The sequence below is a fragment of the Chiloscyllium plagiosum genome, chromosome 15, assembly GCF_004010195.1.
Source record: "Chiloscyllium plagiosum isolate BGI_BamShark_2017 chromosome 15, ASM401019v2, whole genome shotgun sequence".
Lineage (NCBI taxonomy): Eukaryota > Metazoa > Chordata > Chondrichthyes > Orectolobiformes > Hemiscylliidae > Chiloscyllium > Chiloscyllium plagiosum.
Window position 1 is genome coordinate 71192238 of NC_057724.1, and position 22934 is coordinate 71215171.

At 41.3% G+C, this 22934-nt stretch overlaps 1 protein-coding gene across 1 annotated transcript in view; it reads left to right on the forward strand.

Annotated features, from left to right (window-relative positions):
* Positions 1 to 314: 314 nt before the first annotated feature.
* Positions 315 to 22934, forward strand: part of LOC122557430 (LON peptidase N-terminal domain and RING finger protein 3-like) — a 43641-nt gene continuing 21021 nt past the window's right edge. Inside the window, exons 1-6 of the mRNA XM_043705158.1 lie at positions 315 to 1096; positions 6897 to 7015; positions 7139 to 7261; positions 8197 to 8352; positions 15814 to 16048; positions 16828 to 16912. Of these exons, the coding sequence (XP_043561093.1) occupies positions 469 to 1096; positions 6897 to 7015; positions 7139 to 7261; positions 8197 to 8352; positions 15814 to 16048; positions 16828 to 16912 (1346 nt within the window). The 5' untranslated portion in view covers positions 315 to 468. The remainder of the gene's footprint in view (positions 1097 to 6896; positions 7016 to 7138; positions 7262 to 8196; positions 8353 to 15813; positions 16049 to 16827; positions 16913 to 22934) is intronic.

Genomic DNA, 22934 nt, shown 5'->3' on the forward strand with positions numbered 1-22934 from the left:
GGGAGTAAAATAAAAACAGCTTCAGAGGGAGCGGGGAGGGCGGGGAGAGATGTCAATCCGGCAATCCCTCCACCCACCCCCACACCCCCCCCCCTCCCCAAAATAAAATAATTCAAAATAAACAGAATGTTACAGAACTTACTGGTTTTGTAACAGTCTGACTCAGGCCAATAGGAGGCAGGGGATGGCTGTCATGTGATTCTGGGCTTTATGTAACATTTTTTTTGCATTGTGGTTGGCGTTCCCTTGCTCTATAGGAATTGGAAAGGAAGAGGAGGGGGTGCATTTCAAAGGGTTGGGAGCCAGGCAATAAATGAGAGAGGGGTGTCAGAGTGAGGGAGAGCTGGTTTGATTTCAGTGGGAGGGGGGGAAGAGAGCCGTGGGTTTGGATTTAAAGGGGGGGTGGAAGGTGGTTTCATCCTCCTCTTCAACCCCCACCCCTGTACCATCCCCTGGTTTACTCCAGCCATGGGTTCACAAGGAAGGGGTCTGGACGTGATGCTGGAGCTGGCTACGGAGGCGAGGGAGTTCCAACTGGCCGCCGAGATCTACCAGCGGCAGCTGCGGGCCAGGCAGCAGCAGCAGGCGGGGGGCGACCCGGAGGAGATCCGCTTGAGACGTGCCCGCTGCCTGGTGCTGGCGGAGAGGCTGAGCGAGGCGCTCCAGGAGTACCAGCTCCTGTCGGCTCAGGGCAGCCTGCGAGCCGAGCACCTGGGCGAACTGGTGGCTTACCTCGCCCGGAGCCTGAGGGTCAGTCAGGGCTGGGGAGAGGGCGATCCTCCGGGCGTGGGCTTGCTGAGCTGCCGCTGCTGTACGGGCACCTTGTTCGAGCCGGTCACTCTCCGCTGCGGACACACTTACTGCAAAAACTGCTTGGAGAAGGAGCGGGACAGCGTAAGGGCTTGCTGCAAAGTTTGCAAGGAGAGAGTCCCCACGGCCGGACCCTACAGAGTCAACGTGGTCCTGAACAGTTTCTTAGGCAAATACTTCGTGACGGAGACCAGAGCACTCGCCCTCCGACACGAAGGCAACAGCTTATATAAGAAAAACAAACCCCTGGCTGCCTTAGAGAAATATCATCAAGCTATTGTATTAGGTAATGTCTTGCTGTTCATTCTGTGTGTCAGCTGCTGCCTTCAGTTCTTCGGGAGTGTGTGAATTTGGGGGCGACCGTTCTTAAAACTTCTGAAAGTCTACAAGTTGCTCAGCATTCATTTCAAAAGGGAGATGGTTGAAGTGGGTTTTTTTTTTCATGTTGTTGCACGTTTAAGTTTGACATAATGTAGTGAGGGAGCTCAACCCTAAATTGTCACTGGCAAAATAAACCTGATGGTGTTTTTTTTTAAATGACCAGGTCGAAATTTAATGGGAGCGGGCATTGGGAGAGTGTTTCCCGGAGGTTAATGGAAAGGTTAAAAAAAAAAGCTCGAAGTATTCCGGATGCTGGAAATTTTGAAATAGACCCAGAGTTTGTTGGGGAAACTCAGCGGGTCTGATGGCGAGACTCTTCCTCGGAATCCACACTGGACTCGAAACGTTACCTCTGTGTCTCTGTCCACAGAGGCTAGCAGACTTGCTGAGTTTCTCCAGCAAACCTCTGGAGTTATCAGGGTGTGTTGCATAAGGTCCTGCCTACTGGCCGTTTGTCAGAGTCCTAGGTTTGGAGACTAACAGTTGTGTAACCTGGGTGGGAAAATTGGGTCAAACAGACAGTTTAATACCTGAAGCTTTTTATTTGCAAATCGGTTTCTATACTGCGTTTTTGTGCGTGTTTTGAATGAATTTAAAATAGGAAATGTTAAAAAGATATGGCTTTAGGAACATTCTGTCGCAGTAACAACTTCCCAGTTAGACGCCTCTCTCAAAGAGGTTTTTAAAAGGCGGATAATCGCACTCATTAACAGTTCTAAAACGTTATTTTGGACCACACTTTATCCTTCTATAATGCGCCCAGCAACATGAAAGAATCAATACTTCAAAGCTTAAAAAGTTAAGGTTTGATCTTCCTAATACCGTTTACCTCATGCTCCTAAACAGAGCAGTCTTTTAAGAAGAAGCTCATTAGCCTAACAATGGATTCACTTCCAAAGTCACAACACTTATTGCAAAGTAAAATATTGAGAAAATAGTTTTGCCAGCTATCGCTGTGTAACATTTGACAGAATAATTTTATGCTGATAACCCTAAATCACGGTCATTTGATTTTTTTGACAAATCTAAATCCAAACTAAGTTACTAATTCCTTAATCTTCAAACACAGTCCAATGCATTATTCACATTTAACCATCATTAGCTTCCTACTCTGCTTCAAAACTGGTTTCCTGAGCTAGCAAAGAAACACAGATCTTTCCTGGAAATTTACAGTAATACAACATTGAATGTGGCTGTAAAGAGAGAGAGGTTACTGAAATCGTTGTATTCCTTTGACATTTGGCTTTCTTGAGCATTTGCCCCGATGAATGCAAAGTTTAAAAACTTCAGCAACATGTCTTTCTTTTTAGCAGTGTTGAAGTTTTGTAGGAAGAAATGGTTATAGTGTCATTGAGTCATACAGCGTGGAAACCGACCCTTCGGTCCCACCAGTCCATGTTGACCACAATCCCAAGCTAAACTAGTCCCACCTGCCTACTTTTGGTCCATATCTCTCCAAACATTTCTTATACATGTACTTAGCCAAATGTCTTTTAAAACATTGCCTTTTTTGAAAAAAATGGGGGACAGCCTTCGAACAAGAGTGCAATAGCCTTCTATGATAGTCATAATTATGAATTATTTATATTTTACTTTGATTCCTTAATCATATGTAACAATCCCTCATTGTCATTTAGAAACATTTATAAATAAAATGGATAAACACATTGGATTTTTAGATTTACTGGATTTTCTCCAATATCTCTCATTTAAGGTACAACTGCAAGAAAGGCAATGATAATTCTCCCTTAACCAGGTCAGAGTCATTTTGCTGTGCTGGAGATCAGAGATGGAAATGTGTTGCTGGAAAAGCGCAGCAGGTCAGGCAGCACCTAGATGCTGCCTGACCTGCTGCGCTTTTCCAGCAACACATTTCCATCTCATAATTCTCCCTTAACCAGGTCAGAGTCATTTTGCTGTCAGTTATGATATTTGGATTTAAAAATTGGTTTCTCTATTGGAAATAAGATTGGATTTTATCCCTTTTTCTAAAACTGATAATGTTATGTGTGACTGAGTCACCAACCTGTAAATTGGAAGTTCTGTTCTTTAATATAGTTTCAAAGTGATATTGTCTTCCCTGGTCTTGTGTCACTAACTCATGAATTTTGGATACCTTTTTGGAGAGGTAGTCGCTGAAGAGTGATTCCTAGAATTTTGTGATACCTGGGCTGATATAATGTGATTGAAACCTGTCAAAAAGGTTTATAATGTCATAGGGATGTACAGCATGGAAACAAACCTTTCAGTCCAACTCGTCCATACTGACAAGAAATCCTAAATTAATCTAGTCCTATTTGCCAGCATTTGGCCCATATCCCACCTTGCAAAGAACCTTGGGGTGCAGGTTAATCGTTCCTGAAAGGTGGAGTCCCGGGTAGACAGAGTGGTGAAGAAGTGTTTGGTACACTTGCCTTTATTGGTTAGTGCATTGAGTACTGCAGTTGGGAGGTCATGTTGTGGCTGTACAGGACATTGGTTAGGCTACTTTTGGAATACTGCGTGCAATTCTGATCTCCTTGCTATAGATTAGCTTAGATTCCCTAAAGTATGGAAACAGGCCCTTTGGCCCAACAAGTCCACACTGCCCCTCCAAAGAGTAACCAACCCAAACCCATTCCCTGCCCTATATTTGTCCTTGATTAAAACGCTTAATACTATAGACAATTTAGTCTGGCTAATTCACCTGACCAGCACATCTTTGGATGGGAAGGATGCTGTGAAAACTGAAAGGGTTCAAAAAAGATTTACACTTTCTCACTGACAACATTCTTGTATACCTGATGAGCAGATAGTGAAAGTGTTAAGCTTAGGGTTGTGTAACAAAGGCTCAGTTTGCATGACTTTGACCAGTTAAGAACTTGCAGTAAACAGTGAGGTGCTGGAGGCAAGGGGTTAATGAGGTGAAAAACATCCATTATATAATGCCAATTAATACAGTGAAAAGCATCCATTATGAAATGCCAGTTAACAAGGTTAAGAATATCCATTGTATAATGCCAGGTGGCTTAATCTTTACTGTTGATGCTCACCGATTGTAATGGTCACCCAATTAATGTAGATGTTGCCTTATTTGGATGCTGCTCCCTGTAAGTGACGATGTATTTCCTTAAGAATATGCCGTTCAAGAGAAGACCGAGAACTCATGTCTTTGTGCACATGGGCAATTGTTCTGTCTCCCTCCAGGGCCTGGAATAAAGGTGAAGGAGGTAAAATCATACTGTGTCTCTGAGTGTTTGCTTCGACTGATTCTGGGGTAGGGAAATGGGACGACACAAGGTTTGGAAGGCTTGAGCTTCAGGGAGAGGCTGAATAGACCTGGAGTGTCAGAGGATGAGGGGTGACTTCATAGAGGTTTATAAATTCATGAGGAGCATAGAAGGGGTGAATAGTGAAGGTCTTTTCCTTGGGGGAGAGGAATTCAAAACTGGAGGGCATAGCTTTAAGTTGAAGAGGGGAAGGATATAAAAGGGTGTTGATGGTAGAAGTCTCAGGTGGGGATTTGGCTTTCTCTACCTCAACTTGAAAATTATTATCCATGCAATATGTCTGATTCAGGACGGTTCCAAAAAGGGGTGAGGATTATAACCCAAAAATATGGTAGAAACTGCTGTATCACTGCTGTAGTTATGGTTCTACAATTGTCTTTGGAAAGCATCAATCAGAAGAAGACAAGTCAGTGATTACAAAAAAGGATAAACAAACTCATCAAGCCTACACCAAAACTCATGGTGGCTAGAATTTCATAACTAGACACTTTCTTTGAGCCCATCTGCAACTGACCGTCCCATAGGCAGTGTCAGGACAGGATAAAAACCCAGGGGCATTAGGAAGAGCAGCATTCTGGAATATCCCTTGGTGAGCGCTACACTTCATTTGATTGCCTGAATCGATTGCCTGATCCAGTGCTGCAGGCTGAGAATTGGCAAAATGTAGCCAATTCAATCATGGGCATAATCATATGATTTTAAACTTATCACCTGCATAATGAATTTTTGAAGACTTTGTCATTTCAGATCTGGGTAATAGCCTCCTCCGTTTATTCCTTTTCTGATGAATGTACCAGATTTTTGTCTGGTCACAGTGAGAAAAATAAGTCGCAACCAAGATAGTCATCTTTTAACATAAATTATGCGTTCATAAATATATATCCGTGGGTGGAGAGCAAAATTCAAATTTGTATCTGGCTTTCTTCTTCCAAGAAAAAATATTCTTGGAACGAAGCAAGTTTCCTATTCTGAAGGTAAAGTTGGTGTAACTGAGATGAAGTTTTCAACTTGCTTGCATCACTGTCTATTTCTGGTTTTAAGGCATGAATCACTCAGGGCTAATGACCCTTATCAGTACATCAGGGTTCTCATCCCTGCCTGTTATGCGGGACACTGGGGTTCGATTCTCAGGTGGGGAGGACAGCTTTATTTTTGAACGGTGAAGCAGATTCAGTGGCCTGAATGATCTACTTTGCCTTATGGTTAGATGGTTTTGGTATGCACGTCTGTTTACTTTGTTCCGGATTTGGAATTTTTGATGGCCAGAAATCCTGGAGTGAGGGTGCATGACACGGTTGCCCAAGTGTGGTCACTCTGTTTCAGTCGAGTCCATCTGTACTATGGTTTGGAATTTACAAATATTCAAACTAAGGAACAACAGTAGGCTACTCTGCTCTTCAAGACTGCTCGACCATTCAATAAGATGATGGCTAAACCGATTTTCACTTCAATTTGATATGTGTGTGTGTATCCCAACATTCCCGGTAACCTTTCATCTTTTTGGTAATCATGAATCAATCTACCTCTGCCTTAAAAATATTTAAAGGTTTTGCATCTGCTTGATAAGAGTCTTTTTGTTGTGACCGTTTTTATATTGTTTTACTTATGCATGACTATAAATGACGAGACGGTATTGTATCTTTATTCCGTTCTCAGGTTACTGATGGGCAATCTCTTTGATTGAGTCATGTTGCAATAAACATCACTGATTCATTATTAACTTTTAGAATAAAGTTGAAGCAGAGGATCCGTTCTGAAAGATTTGAATCCTGTTAACAATAATTGGTGTGTTTGATTGAGATAGTCAAGTGGGTATTGGATGACTATTTGGATAAAATAATAAGAAAGTTTATGAGGAAAAGGCAAGAGATTGGCATTAGGTAATGAGGCTTCTTTGTTGAGCTGGTGAAGATACATTTGGCTGAATGTTTTCTTTTTATTCACTCGTGGGAATTCAGTTTTCTTTTTATTCACTCGTGGGAATTGCCTGTCCTCCCCGAGAAGGTGGTGGTGAGTTGCCTTCTTGAACTGCTGCAGTCCACGTGCTGTAGGTAGACCCATATTACCATTAGGGAAGGAATTCCAGGATTTTGTCCCAGCCACAGTGAAAGAGGACATCCAAATCTAATTACTTTGGAAATGGAATTTACCATTTGAAAATCAACGGAGAGAGCAACAAATATGTGACGTTACGTCCAAGTGAAATATCCATAGATATCCTTACATAAGCAACAAGGAATGTTGGAAAGAACAAAAGTTAAATTATTTTGACCTTAAACACTGACAAGAAAGAGGAATACTGAAACTTGGAAGTTGACTTTTATGATAGTTGAAAGTATAGATGGAGTTATTCTCTCAACAGGCCCTTGGTGAAGCTGTGGACAATTTTAATGAATAAAGTGACAATTATTTGTCATCTTTGTGTTTTATTTTCAGCCCCCAAAGACCATTTGCTGTTAAGCAACCGTGCACAGATTAATGCAAGTCTGAAATGCTTTGAAGATGCGCTGCGCGATGGAACTGCTGCTTGTATCATCCAGCCTTTCTGGTCTAAAGTGAGATTTTAAACGTCTCAAATACTCTACGTTGTTCTGTTTGTTTTGTCATTATAACATTTTAATTATATTGCAGGGTAATCGATATGTGCATCCTAAACAACTGGTGTGTTTTGTTGCTAGGGTCATTTAAGAAAAGCACAAGCGCTAGCAGGTCTGCAGAAAATGGACAAAGCTTTGAAGGAGTATCTAATTTGTATTGCTTTAGATTCAGAAAATAAAACAGCAAAAATGGAAGCCCAAAAGGTAATGAAGCATTCATATAGTCAAACTGGAACACTTGGATTATATATACAAAATAAAGGCTGCATAATTTAGTGTAAATTCGCAACTTTTGATTGAAATATTTTAAGATTAAGTTAGTAATGATAGACTACTTAGGAACAAAAGACGTTTTGAGTCTGTTCTGCCACTCAATTAGATTATGGCTAATCTTTATCATGACTTTGATTACTCATTTGATTCCTTAATAATTTTATCAACCTCTTCTAAACTTGCAATTAGACAAAAGCTTATTGGGGGCAAAAATACGAGATTTCCACTGTCCTTTGTATTAAAAATGCTTTCTGATATCACTTATTATTGTTTGAGTACTAATTTTAAGTTGATGCTCACTTAATTGGCTTAAGTGACTCTTGTTGGTGAAGGGAGTCAAAGGTTATGAGGGGTAGACATGAATGGCATTGAAACCACAATCAGATCAGCCATAATCTTATTGAATGAAAGAGTAGGATAAAGGAAGTGAACTCCTGTCCCTAATTCCTGTGTTCACTTTTTATACTCCCTTTATATGAAAGTTAACCCCTTTTCTCAGGCAGGATTGTTTTTCTAAACTCAACTTTGATTGTTTCTTAGTGCAGAATGTAACAATAGAAATTCATTTCATTCTTGAATGCACATAACATTTTTTCTAGCACAATATCTCAAGCATTTTTGTCTACTGCTGGCTTACATCTAATGCTTTTAAGCATGAAGTTTGATCCTGAACCAAATCTAACATTTATTAAAGCTTATGAAACATATGAAAAATTGTAATGTTATATCTTTTCAACCAGTTATACTTGAACAGTTCAATCTCAGAACGACTTGAAAGCAGCATTCAAATTCAAGTCATAGATGCTGAAACCAGTTTTTGTTGTTAAAACAAAGAAAAATCCTGCTCCTTTATTTCTCCTTTCCAGATCCTGTGTGATTTGCTTTCACCCATTGCTGAAAATATACATCAAAGATTACCTGACATAATGCAGCTTATGTCTCCACGATCACGAATTAAGGGAATTGTCCTGAACTCGCTGAATTCTAGAAATCCGAGCAATGTATTTGAAAATTCGTGCAAGGTATGTGCAATAAGACATCTTCAATTTTCACGCTGAACACAGATACTTTAGTGAAAGATGAAAAGAGAGGTTGCTCTCAGAATGTTCTTTATGCCTCAAAGCATTCTTAATCTTAATGAATCACTTAATGAATAAAGCTGCATTCATATAGTTCCTTTGACATGATGAAATGTTTCAAAGTGCTTCACAGGAGTATATTCAATAAATTGACTGAAACAAAGAAGGAGATGCCGACGGGAGTTGAAGGTGTACTGGTATTGTCATTGCGCTTGTAATTTAGAGGAAATGTTAAAGAAAATAACTAAAGAGGATGTCGTAAATCAGAAAAAGAGCAGAAATTGCTGGAAAGGCTCAGCAGGTTTGGCAGCATCTGTGGAGAGAAATCAGAGTTAACGTTCCACAGAACCACAATCCTGTTGCAATTCAGAGACCCAGCCTAAAGCTGTGGGGACATGGGTTTTGAATCCCACCATGTGAGCTGGTGGACTTTGAATTCATTTCATCAATTTGTAATATAAAGTTAATCTCAGCTATCATATGATAGCTATCATTTGGGGAAAACACATCTGACTCACTCATGTCCTTTAGCTAAGGAGATCTGCCATCCTCAAAAAAAATGGCGAGTCGTCCATTTGGCCCACTAAGTCTGTTGTGCTATTCGACATGACCATGGCTGATACTCTATTTCACTGCCGTTCTCTCCCTATGCCGTTTGACACATCAGCTTCAAGAAATCTGTTTCTTTCTGAAATATATTCAGTGACTTCACCACCACATCTTCCTGTGAGAAAGAACTTCACAGGTTTATTTCAGCCTATCCTGAGCCTGTAACCCCTCATTTTAAATTCTTCAGTCACTGGAAAATCTCACCTCTACATCAAGTCTGCCCAGCCCTGAAAGAATTTTATTTGTTTCCTTGAGATTCCTCCCAACCTTCTAAACTTCAGTGAATACAGTCCCAGATGACACAACCTGTCCCCGTGTAAAAAGCCTGCATTTCCCCGAATCAGTCTTGTTAACCTTCGGTCTCAATGGCAGTTATGTCTTTCCTTCGATAAGGAGACCAAAACTGCACATGATACTCCAGGTGTGGTTTCACTTAGGCCCTGTACAGTGGCAGTAAGATTTCCCTGCTTCTGTTCTAAACCCTCCTGCAATAAAGGCTAACATACCATTTGCTTTCCTAACTGCTTGCTGCACAATGTGCTAAATTTCAGTGACCAGTGTGCAAGAGGTTCCTTTGTATATTAACCTTAACCCATCTGTCACTAACTAAATAATACTCTGCCATTCTGTATTCCCAACCAATTGTCCAAGTTGCACAGCATTTGCTATGTATGTACCCACTCTCTGACTGGTCTAGATTTCCATGAGCCCGCTATATGTCCTCTTCATCGTTCTGACTCGCAGCTAGTTTTGAGTCATTCGCAAGCTTGTAAAGCATTGATTCCTGTTGGACCTCACTTGTCACTATTTTCCACTTTGAAAATGATCCATTTATTTTCTTTTTTTTTGTCTACTAAGCAATTCCTAATCCACGCTCGTCCGTTCCCACCAACCCATGTGCTTTGATTTTGTGCAATGACCTGTTATTTTTATCAAAGACTTTCTGAAAATCCAAATACACAACATCTACTGGCTCTCCTTCATCTTTTGTACTTGTTACATCCTCAAAAAAAACTCTAGTAGGTGTGTCAACCATGATTTCTCATTTATATATCCATGCTAACTTTCTATTGGTATTTTTAATTGCCCTACTATCACATTCTTTAGAATAGATTCAAATATTTTCCCTCTACTGATGTTAGGCGACCTGGTCTGTAATTCCCAGTTTTCTCCCTCCCTCCTTTTTTAAACATTTGCCGTTCTCCAAACTGCCAGGACTGTCCCAGAATCTACAAACATTTTGAAGGCAAACACATTCATTACTTCTGTAGCCACCTCTGTTAGGAGCCTAGGGAATCATCAGTCTTCAATTGCATAAATTTCAGCACTCATTTTTGCCTAATACTAATTTTCATCAATTCCCCCTTTCTATAAGACCTTACTTCCCCAGCAATTCTGGGAATTTATTTATGTCTTCTTCATTGAAGTCAGAACTGAAGTAGTTGTTTAATTGCTGTGCCATTTCCTGGTTCTCCATTATCAGTTTTCCTGATTCAGTCTAAAAGGGACCTAAATTGATAAACTAATCTTTTTTCTTTCTCAGTATTTATGGACAATCTTATAGTCTGCTTTTATGTGCCTTGCACATTTACTCTCATACTCTGTTTTTCCCCTCTTAATTAACCTTTGTCCTATTTCACTGAATTATAAACTATATGTTCTCAGGCTTGCCAATTTTTCGAGCAGCCCTTCTTTGAATCTAATGAAAGAGATGGCTGGAAAATGGGAAGCCTTCAGAAATGAGATAACATGTGTCCAGAGACAGTATATTCCTTTAGGTTGGAAGGAAAGGCTGGTAGATGTAGAGATTGCTGGATGATGAGAGAAATTGTGGGTTTGGTTAAGAAAGAGAAGGAAGCATATGTAAGGTATAGACAGGAGAGATCGAGTAAATCCTTAAAGTATAAAGGCAGTAGGAGTATACTTATGAGGGAAATTAGCAGGGCAAAAAGGGGACATAAGATAGCTTTGGCAAATGGAATTAAGGAGAATCCAAAGGGTTTTTACAAACATATTAAGGACAAAAGGGTAATTAGGGAGAGAATAGGGCCCCTCGACCATGGCAACACGATATCTGGAGGAAGAGCAACTCATCTTCTGCCTAGGAACCTTCCAACCACAAGGGATGAATGCAGATTTCTCCAGCTTTCTCATTTCCCCTCCCCCCACCTTTTCTCAGTCCCAACCCTCAGACTCAGCACCGCCTTCTTGACCTGCAATCTTCTTCCCGACCTCTCCGCCCCCACCCCCTGTCTGGGCTATCACCCTCACCTTAACCTCCTTCCACCTATCGTATTCCCAACACCCCTCTCCCAAGTCCCTCCTCCCTACCTTTTTATCCTAGGCTGCTTGGCACACCCTCCTCATTCCTGAAGAAGGGCTTATGCCCAAAATGTCGATTCTCCTGTTCCTTTGATGCTGCATGACCTGCTGCGCTTTTCCAGCAACACATTTTTAACCCTCAAAGCTCAGCAAGGCAGCCTGTTTGTGGAACCGCAGGAGATAGGGGAGATACTAAACAAATATTTTGTATCAGTATTTACTGTGGAGAAGGACATGGTAAATATAGAATGTGGGGAAATAGATGGTGACATCTTGAAAAATGTCCATATTACAGAGGAGGAAGTGTTGGATGTCTTAAAATGAATAAAAGTGGATAAATCCCCAGGACCTGATCAGGTGTACCCTAGAACTCTGTGGGAAGCTAGAGAAGTGATTGCCGGGTCCCTTGCTGAGATATTTGTATCATCGATAGTCACAGGTGAGGTTCCAGAGTACTGGAGGTTGGCTAATGTGGTGCCACTGTTTAAGAAGGACGGTAAAGACAAGCCAGGGAACTATAGACCAGTGAGTCTGACATCAGTGGTAGGCACGTTATTGGAGGGAATCCTGAGGGACAGGTTTTACGCATATTTGGGAAGGCAAGGACTGATTCGGGATAGTCAACATGGCTTTGTCCATGGGAAATCATGTCTCCCGGATTTGATTGAGTTTTTTGAAAAAGTAACGAGGATTTATGAGGGTAGAGCAGTAGATGTGATCTATATGAACTTCAGTAAGGCGTTCAACAAGGTTCCCCATGGGAGACTGGTTAGCAAGGTTAGATCTCATGGAATACAGGGAGAACAAGCCATTTGGACACAGAACTGGCTCAAAGGTAGAAGACAGAGGGTGGTGTTGGGTTGTTTTTCAGACTGGAAGTCTTTGACCAGTGATGTGGCACAAGGATTAGTGCTGGTTCTGCTATGTTTCATCATTTATATAAATGATTTGGATGTGAGCACAAGAGGTATAGTTAGTAAATTTGCAGATGACGCCAAAATTGGAAGTGTACTGGCCAGCATAGAAGGTTATATCAGATTACAAAGGGATCTTGATCAGATGGGCCAATGGGCTGAGGAGTGACAAATGGAGTTTAATCTAGATAAATGTGAGGTGCTGCATTTTGGGAAAGCAAATCTTAGCAGCACTTATACACTTAGTGGTGAGCTCCCAGGGAGTGTTGCTGAACAAAGAGATCTTAGATTGGTTAGGCCACTTTTGGAATATTGTGTCCAGTTCCTATCAGGAGGATATTGTGAAACTTGAAAGGGTTCAGAAAAGATTTACAAGTATGTTGCCAGGGTTGGAGGACTTGAGCGAAAGGGAGAGGTTGAATAGGCTGGTGCTGTTTTTCCTGGAGCGTCGGAGGCTGAGGGGTGACCTTATAGAGGTTTATAAAATCATGAGGGGCATGGATAGGATAAATAGACAAAGTCTTTTCCCTGGGGTTGGGGAGTCCAGAACCAGAGGGCATAGGTTTAGGGTGAGAGTGGAAAAAAATAAAAGGGATCTAAGACACAGCGTTTTCATGCAGAGGGTGGTGCGTGTATGGAATGAGCTACCAGAGCATGTGGTGGAGGCTGGTACAATTGCAACATTTAAAACGCATCTGGATAGGTATATGAATAGGAAGTGTTTGGAGAGATATTGGCCAAGTGCTGGCAAATGGGGCTAGATTAGGTTGGGATATCTGGTCGGCATAGACTAGTTGGACCGAAGGGTCTGTTTCCGTGCTGTGCATCTCTATGACTCTCTGACTCTGTAACTCCTTTTGTTAATCATGGCTGGGCCATGATCTGTCAATGCCCAAAAGGAATGTATAACTGATGGAAAGCATGCATTTGCTCCTTACATATTAACCATCAGGTTTATTTGGAAGTACTAACTTTCAGACCGCTGCTCCTTCATCAGGTAGCTGTGGAGCAGGATCATAAGACATAGAATTTATAGCAAAAGATCACAGTGTCATGCAACTGAAATGATTTATTAAACCTAGATTGCTGTTAAGTCTTTCATCTTTTAGAATGGGTTGCAGGTTTTGGTTCATTAATATGTAAATCTCAGAACCTATTTCCAGTCACATTCTGGAGATAACAAAGAAGTCCTGAGATTTACATATTAATGAACCGAAACCTGTAACCCATTCGAAAAGATGAGAGACTTAACAGCAATCTAGGTTTGTGCAAAAGATGTTTCAGTTGCATGATACTGTCATTTTTCTAATAAATTCTGTATCTTATTATCCTACTTCACAGCTGTCTGATAAAGGAGCAGTGCTGTGGAAGCTAGTGCTTCCAAATAAACCTGTTGGACTATAACCGGGTGTTGTGTGATTTTTAACTTTGTCCACCCCAGTCCAACGCCAGCACCTCCACATCATATTAACCATTGTCAGTCCACTGACATGGCTTTTAATGAAGTTACCCAATCTACCACAGCCAACTCACCCATCAATACCTTTGTACTTTCCTTTGTTTAGATTTAGGACCATAGGTTTGGATTAGATGACTTCATTTTCTATTCCTTTGAAGAATTCTACAATGCAACTGGAACTTTTTCCAAAATGCCTTCTCACAACAACATCGTAAATTAACCCCGTCACATCGCACAAAACCAAATCAAAGATAGTCTGCCCCAAATTGATTCATCAAAACACTGTTATAATAATCCATCTATGTGTACTCCAGGAATTCATAAGCCATAATATTATTTCGAAAGTGTTCCCCAGTCTATAGGTAGAATAAGATCATTCATGATTACTATATCAGCCTTGATGCATGCATCTCTAATATCCTGTTTAATGCCATCCCCTACCTCACCATTACAGTTTTGATTTCCGCAGATAATTCTCATTAATGTTTCCTGCTCTTGTTACTTCTTAGCTCCATCCAGACTGATTCCACGTCTCGATTTCTTGTGCTACATCTGATTTCACAATTGCACTAGTTTCCGCTTTCAGTAATAATGCCACCCTACCTCCTTTTCCATTTTTTGTCTTTTCCACCTTCCTAAGGATTGCATGTCCTTGGACCTTCTGTTCTCAACCCAGAGCCGTTTCTCCCTAATTGTAATCATATTGTACCTGTCTATAATTATTTGTGCTGTTAACTCATCTGCCTTATTGTGAAAGCTCTGTGTATTCAAATATAATATCTTTAGACTTGTCTTTTTGACATTTTTACACTTGTTCTTTGTACTCCAGCCCTATTTGGTGCTAGTGCTTATTTCCTCTGTCTTTTAATGTTGCTTTCCACTTTTTTATCTTTAATTTCCATCTTTGTTTCCTCACTCGTGTCTCCCTGCTAAGATCTGTGTCCCCCTGAATCATGTTTCTCGCTCCATATATTCTGATTGCAAGACCTCTTTTTAACTATGTCATTTGGTACAATAAATTTATAAATAGGTAAATCGATAATGACCTCTAGCTGTTCTCCCTTGTCCTTAAGATTATCATGCAATGTCTCAGTGACATCCTTGATCCTGGAACCAGGGAGACAATGGACCATCCTGGTGTCATGTCAACGGCTGTAGAAATGTCCGTCTGTTCCCCTTACAATAGAATGTCCTGTCACTATTGCTCTCAGACTGTGTTTTTGGGCATCTCTGTCTCCACCAAACATTCAGCTGGGCCACTCCTGGTGCCTGGGCCTTGGCTTTGACTGTATTCCCCTGAGAAACCACCTGACTCAGCAGTATTCAAAGGCAAAAATCTGTTAGAGGGAGAGATATCCCCACTTCCTGCCTGGTGCTGTTAACAGGTCATGGAGTTGTACAGTATGGAAACAGACCCTTTGGACTAACCCATCCATGCTCACCAGATAACCTCAATTAATCGAGTTCCATTTGCCAGCATTTGGCCCACATCCCTCTAAACCCTTCCTATGAATCAAAAAAAATCTTAAACTATTGAAATATAATAACTACAGGAAATCGAGCCTGCAATGGCCCACATCCCTCTAAACCCTTCCTATATTCCTACTGAGCAAAAACAAAATTGCTGGAAAAGCTCAACAGGTCTGGCAGTATCTGTGGAGAGAAATCAGAGTTAACTTTTTGGGTCGAGTAACCCTTCCTAGAACTGGTTTCTGATTTACAGCATCTGTAGTTCTTTTGGTTTTTATATTGATCTTGAAATTGTCTGATTGAACTCTATCCACCAACTAAACAGCCATGGTAATTCTGTTGAAAGTGAAACACAGTTAGCTCAGGATCTCAGCTTGAAATGTTAACTCTGTTTCTCTCTTGCCAGGTGCAGTATGCCTTATGTATTTCCAGCAGTCTACATGTTTATTTCAGGTTTTCAGTATCTGCTGTGTTTAACTTTTGAATGATAATTCAGTGATGGATTATTTCATATGGACTCATGGGCAAAAATGCAATTCTTTCAGGGTATTGTTCGATTAATAAAGAGCTTTATTTATTCAATGTCAGATTCTGTTTCTTTTTATAATTACATCATTTTGTCTCTTCAAGGTAAATGTCGATACAACTGGCTTTGAAACCAAACAGGAATGGAAGTCCCACTCCTACTGTAACTCAACAAAACCAGCTCAAGTAATGAGTGAAAATCAAGACACCTTGAAGAATTTGTCCACAGAACCAGCCTTGAAGATTTCTGAAAAGAAGAATACTTTGAAAACAAAGCACAGTGCTTTTAAAGAAGAAGAACCTGGAACAACTGAAGGCTACACCAAATGCAATAAGCGAGGTACCTTGGGGTTGAGTACATGTTAGGGTGCATACATGACTTGGTTAAGTTTTGTTCTTTGAACCTGGGGTTTTCATCATTTTCAACATGGCATTCAGCAATTCTCTCCACTTATACATGAGATCAGTGGTTAACTGGACCATTATAAAATTTTCTTTAGGTGACAGGGAGAAAGTTAAGGGAGAATGACGGAAGTTTTTTCACACAGAGGGTGGTGGGTGCCTGGAATGCACTGCTGGTGATGGTGGTGGAAGCAGGCATATTAGCAACATTTAAGACATATCTTGATTGACACATGAGCAGGAAGCGGACAGAGGGTTGAAACTACGTATGGGCAATAAGTAGTGGCACCAGGAATTGGTGCAGGCTTGGGCAACTGAAAGGCCTCTTCCTGTGCTGTATTGTTCATTATGTCTTATAACTTTAAAAAATTTCCATAACTTGTTCTTGTACTTTTAAGAACCATGTTGCACCATTCCATCCATTTTTATCCATGAAAATCACTCGTGGTGGCCAATCTTCCACTGATCATACTCCAATTCTGGTCAGTTCTAGCACCAGAAAAATCCATTTCCTTCATTGTAATCTTAAGTAAATAAGGATTCTAAATTCAAAACATCTCACGAACAAAGGTTTTTCTCATTGTTGATATTTAATAGTTGATAAATGTTATGTTATATCATTATTATGTTTCAGTATTCAAAAAAGATAATTTATATTCTGCTTAATGTCACACTGTTTGACTTATGTAATTTAACATGTTTTATTCAAACATGTAGCCAGGTCACAGAGTCCCAGGAGAGAACAAGATACCTTACCAAAGCTTGTTGATGCGTTTGACCTGGAGTGCTCCCTATGTATGAGGTACGTGCTAATCCCCACTATTCTTTGCATGCAAACGTTATCATTCTACTTGACTCATTTCTTTCTTGACTCTCTCTGATTGACTGACTATGGTGGCTCTGTAGTTAGCACTGCTGCCTCATAGTGCCAGGGACCCTGGTTCAATTCCTGTGACTGTATGCGTTTCCTCCCACACTTCAAAGATGTGCAGTTCAGGTGAATTGGCAATTCTAAATTGCCCATAGCATTAGGTGCATCATTCAGAGGGAAATGGGTCCGGGGGTGGGGTTACTCTTCAGAGGATCAGTGTGGACTTGTTGGGCCGAAGGGCCTGTTTCCACACTGTTGGGAACCTAATCTTCAGAATCATTGACTTGTATTTATATAGCACCTTACAAGACCTTGACCTCTCAAAACACATTAAGTAAAATGAAATACTTGTGCATTATAAGAATTGTAGTGACCAATTTGCACACAGCAAGTTTCTAGAAGCTGAAATGTGATTGCGACCATGCAGCAACTTTGTAGATTTTCTGGTAATTATCACATTGCGTTTGTGTACACATTTGCTATATAGATTGACTGCTACATTTCCTATATTTCAAAAGAGGCCATTGTTCTTTCATGGGGTGTGGGAGTCACTGGCAAGGCCAGCATTTGTTGCCCATCCCTAATTGCCCTTGAGCTGATTGACTAGTTGGTGCCATTCTAGAGGGAGATCAAGCATCAACAATATTGCTGAGGTGATGTCAGCACAACCAGATAAATTTGGCAGATTCCTTCCTGAGAGGGCATGAGTTAAGTGAATGGTATTTTACAATGATTGATGATGGCACTACAATAGAGTAGCTTTATTTGTCATTTCTACCATACACAACTGATACAGTAAAAATGAGACAGCGTTCCTGAGACTAGCTTTCAATTCCAAATTTAATAAATGACAGAATCCACAGTAGGATGTGAAGCCATGTTTCCAGATGTAAGTCTTTGTCTCAAGATTAGAGAATTCAGTAATATTACTACTGCACCACTGCCTTCCTCTGTTTGTACACAGCATGCAAGTTTGCTATAAAGTGCCTTGGGACATGCGGAGGTTGTGAAAGGGATTTAGAGAGTGACAGGAGTGATGGAGAATGAGGAGAGAGGACGTCACTGAGTCTTTTGTCACCTGGAAATATAAAAAGCTTGGCTGAAACCTATAGGAATCGAGTGCTTAGTAATTACAGAAATCAGTTTAAAATTTCAAATTTTCATGTGTATATGAGGCAGCATGCATTGATCTATAATATGCAGACATCAATGATAAAGCACAAACATTAATGTTTTATTGACAAGCTGGGGTCTGGCTTGAGAATAATTTGGGAAAAACTCTTCAAAAGCTATTAACAAATATGCATTTTCCTTAGCAGCAGTGGGGTGGCACAGTGGCTCAATGGTTAGCACTGCTGCCTCAGTGTCAGGGATCCAGGTTCAATTCCAGCCTTGGGCAGAATGTCTGTGTGGAGTTTGCACATTCTCCCTGTCTCTGTGTGAGTTTCCTCCTACAGTCCAAAGATGTGCAAGCTAGGTCAAATGGCCATGGGAAATTACCCCTAGTATTCAGGGATGTGTCTGCTAGGTGCATTAGTTTGGGGAATGGGTCTGGGTGGGTTACTCTTCTGAGGGTCAGTGTAGGCTTGTTGGGCTGAATAGCCTGTTTCCACATTGTAGGGATTCAATGAAGCAGTATTATCCCAAACCACGTACAATATTTATTCTTCTTGAACTGCAAATCATCTCAGAACTGTTTACTACGTAGGATGATTTTTAAACAATTTCAAATTTGCTGATGACATTCAACTTGACCTTGTAGCAGTATCAAACAAGCTTATTGGAGGATAATTAATAAGGTACACAGAGAGAGCAGATCATTTTAATTCTATAGCGACGTGCACAACATAAGGAGGCCACATCTCTACACAGTCATATCTCTAAAGGAAGCTAATTTACAGTTAGTAAGTTTGCAGATGACACCAAAATTGGAGGTGTAGTACACGCAAAGAGGGTTACCTCCGAATACTACAGGATCTGGACCAGATGGGCCAATAGGCTGAGAAGTGACAGATGGAGTTTAATACAGATAAATGCGAGGTGCTGCATTTTGGGAAAGCAAATCTTAGTAGGACTGATACGCATAATGGTAATGTCCCAGGGAATGTTGCTGAACAAAGAGACCTCGGAGTGCAGGTTCATAGCCCCTTGAAAGTGGAGTTGCAGGTAGATAGGATAGTAAAGAAGGTGTTTGGTATGTTTCTTTTATTGGTCAGAGTATTGAGTACAGGAGTTGGGAGGTCATGTTGGGAGGACATTGGTTAGGCCGCTTTTGGAATATTGTGTGCAATTCTGGTCTCCTTCCTATCGGAAGGATGTTGTGAAACTTAAAAGAGTTCAGAAAAGATTGACAAGGATGTTGCCAGGGTTGGAGGATTTGAGCTATAGGAAGAGGCTGAACAGGCTGGGGCTATTTTTCCTGGAGCGTCGGAGGCTGAGGGGTGACCTTATAGAGATTTACAAAATTATGAGGGGCATGGATAGGGTAAATAGGCAAAGTCTTTTCCCTGGGTTGGGGGAGTCCAGAACTAGAGGGCATAGGTTTAGGGTGAGAGGGGAAAGATATACAAGAGACCTAAGGGGCAACTTTTTCACGCAGAGGGTGGTACGTGTATGGAATGAGCTGCCAGAGGATGTGGTGGAGGCTGGTACAATTGCAACATTTAAGAGGCATTTGGATGGGTATATGAATAGGAAGGGTTTGGAGGGATATGGCCGGATGCTGGCAGGTGGGACTAGATTGGGTTGGGATATCTGATCGGCATGGACAGGTTGGACCAAAGGGTCTGTTTCCATGCTGTACATCTCTATGACTCTTATCTATCCCACTCCCCTGCTTACACACATTGTCCTGAATGTTATTCACTTACACATATTTATCAAATTCACTTTGAAAGGCACAATTTAATATTTTACTATTCTTTCATGTATTGTTTTCCAGATTATAACACGTATCACATTTTTTTTCATTTTTTTTCCTGTCAGTGTTTTTTTTTAGATTAGATTAGATTACAGTGTGGAAACAGGCCCTTCGGCCCAACAAGTCCACACCGACCCGCCGAAGCGAAACCCACCCATACCCCCACACCTACCCCCTACCTAACACCATGGGCAATTCAGCATGGCCAATTCACCTAACCTGCACATCTTTGGACTGTGGGAGGAAACCGGAGCACCCGGAGGAAACCCACGCAGACATTTATTTGCCTATTATCTGTGTCCTTTGGTTACTAACCCTCCATCCAGTAAAACCTTTCTCACTACTTAACCACCTCAATCTCCTTTACAATCTTTGTTAAAAATCCCCCAACATTCACTGCTCAAATGAAAATAAAACAGCCTATCTATTCCTTCCAAATCACAGAAAACCCTTATCCTATATACATTATTAGGAAAAATAAAACCACATCAGCCAGTCAGTCATGAAGTATGAAGAGATTATAGTTGGAATGCAGTTGGACAGTGAGAATATTTGTATGGATTCATACTAGAGAATTGGAGGTGTATGTGAGACTAACTGCTACTGTTTTTGGAAAGTTTTGGAAAGACCAGAGATCTTTTTACTGGAAAACAAGGAAATGAGTCTATCACATAGAACATAGAAAAGTACAGTACAGAACAGGTCCTTTGGCCCACGATGTTGTCCCAAGGTTTAATCCTTGTGTAAAATATAATAACCTACACACCCCTCAACCCACTGCTCTCCGTGTCCAGCAGTTGCTTAAATGCACCAAATGACTGCTTCAACCACCACTGCTGGAACGCATTCCATGCATTCACAAATCTCTGCGTAAAGAACCTACCTCTGACATCTCCTTTATACCTTCCTCCCTTATCTCTTCAAACTATGACTCCTCGTACCAGTCAATCCTGCCCTGGGGAAACATCTCTGGCTATTGACTCTATCTATTCCACTCATTATCTTGTATACCTCGATCAGGTCTCCTCTCTTCCTCCTTCTCTCCAGAGAGAAATGCCTGAGCTTATTCAACCTTTCTTCATAAGACAAACCTTCCAGTCCAGGCAGCATCCTGGTAAACCTTATTTGCACCCTCTCCAAAGCCTCTGTATCTTTCCTATAGTAGGGCGACCAGAACTGGACACAATATTTCAAGTGTGGTCTCATCAGGGACTTGTAGAGCTGCAGCAAAACCTCGTGGCTCTTAAACGCGATCCTCCTGTTAATGAAAGACAAAACACCATGTGTATTCTTAACAACCCTATCCACTTGGGTGGCAACTGAGGGCTCTATGTACTTGCACACCCAGATCCCTCTGTTCCTCCACTCTGCCAAGAATCCTTTCTTTAATCTTATATTCAACATTTGAGTTCAATCGTCCAAAATGCATCACTGCGCATTTATCCAGGTTGAACTCCATCTGCCATTTCCCAGCCCAGCTCTGCATCCTGTCTATGTCGCGCTGCAGCCTACAATAGCTCTCGATACTATCGATCACACCTACAACCTTTGTGTCATCTGCAAATTTACAAACCCACCCCTCAACCTCCTCATCCAAGTCATTTTTAAAACTACAAAGAGCAAAGGCCTAAGAACAGAACCCTGCGGGACCCCACTCAATACTGACCTCCAGGCAGAATACTTTCCATCTACAACCACTCTCTGCCTTCTGTCAGCCAGCCAATTCTGAATCCAGAAAGCCAAATTCCCCTTATCCCATGCATCCTGACTTTATGAATGAGCCTACCATGGGGAACCTTATCAAATGCCTTGCTGAAGTCCGTATACACCACATCCACTGCTCGACCTTCATCCACCTGTCTTGTCATCTCCTCAAAGAACTCAATAAGATTTGTGAGGCTTGGCCTGCCCCTCACAGAGCCATGCTGACTGCCTTTAATCACACTGTGCTTTGCCAAATAGTCATAAATCCTATCCCTCAGAATCCTTTCCAAAACTTTGCTGACCACAGACGTAAGACTGATGGGTCTGTAATTGCCAGAGATTTCCCTATTACCCTTCTTGAAAAGAGGAACAACATTCACCTCCTTGCAATCCTCCGGTACGACTCCCGTGGAGAGTGAGGAGGCAAATATCCTCGTCAACGGCTTAGCAACCTCCTTTCTTGCTTCCCGGAGCAGCCTAGGATAAATCTGATCTGGCCCTGGGGACTTATCAATCTTAATGTTTTCCAAAATTTCCAGCACATCAATTTCATCAATCTTGATTTGGTCAAGACTGTTTCCCAGCTCCTCAAAGTTTTCATTCACAACAAGGTCCCTTTACTCGGTGAAAACCGAAGCAAAAAGCTCATTTAGGGCTTCCCCTATCTGCTCAGACTCCACGCACAAGTTCCCTCCACTATCTCAGAAATGAACTGAGGAGAGCCAGGAGGGGGCACAAAAAAGGCTTAGCAAGAAGGATTAGGGTGAACGCAAAGGCATTTTACTCATACGTAAGGAATAAGAGAATGATCAGAGAAAGTTAGGGCCGATCGGATAGAGCAGAAATGATTTGTTTGAGAGGAATAGTGTGAGTCTCTAGGATGGTCAGAGCCAAGAGTGAAATAACGCAAGCATGGCTTGGACATGAAACAACAATTTTACTGAAGATCCAAGATCAATGCCTGCAATGTATTGGGTAGGTTTGAAGAATGGATGCTGCTAGTGTATTTTTCATGGTGCTGGACATGAGGTAGGATGACCAAGAAGCAGAAACAACCAAAGAAATACTGTTGGCCGCACTGAGAGTGACTTGTCCCAGAATTAGTTGCAAATATTCCTAACAACCCAGCTAGTTTAGAATTGATAGGCTTTTACTCACTAGTTTAATCCTTTTTATTGCTGTGAACTGATGGATGGGGATTTAGTCACTGTTGCAATACAGTACAGCAAGACATAAGGTTTCTGACAAGTGTGCCCCTCAGGGTTATCAAATATCTTAGCAAAGGAATGATCACTTGTAGTCTTGTCTTGATCCCATTGTGGTGTTGGT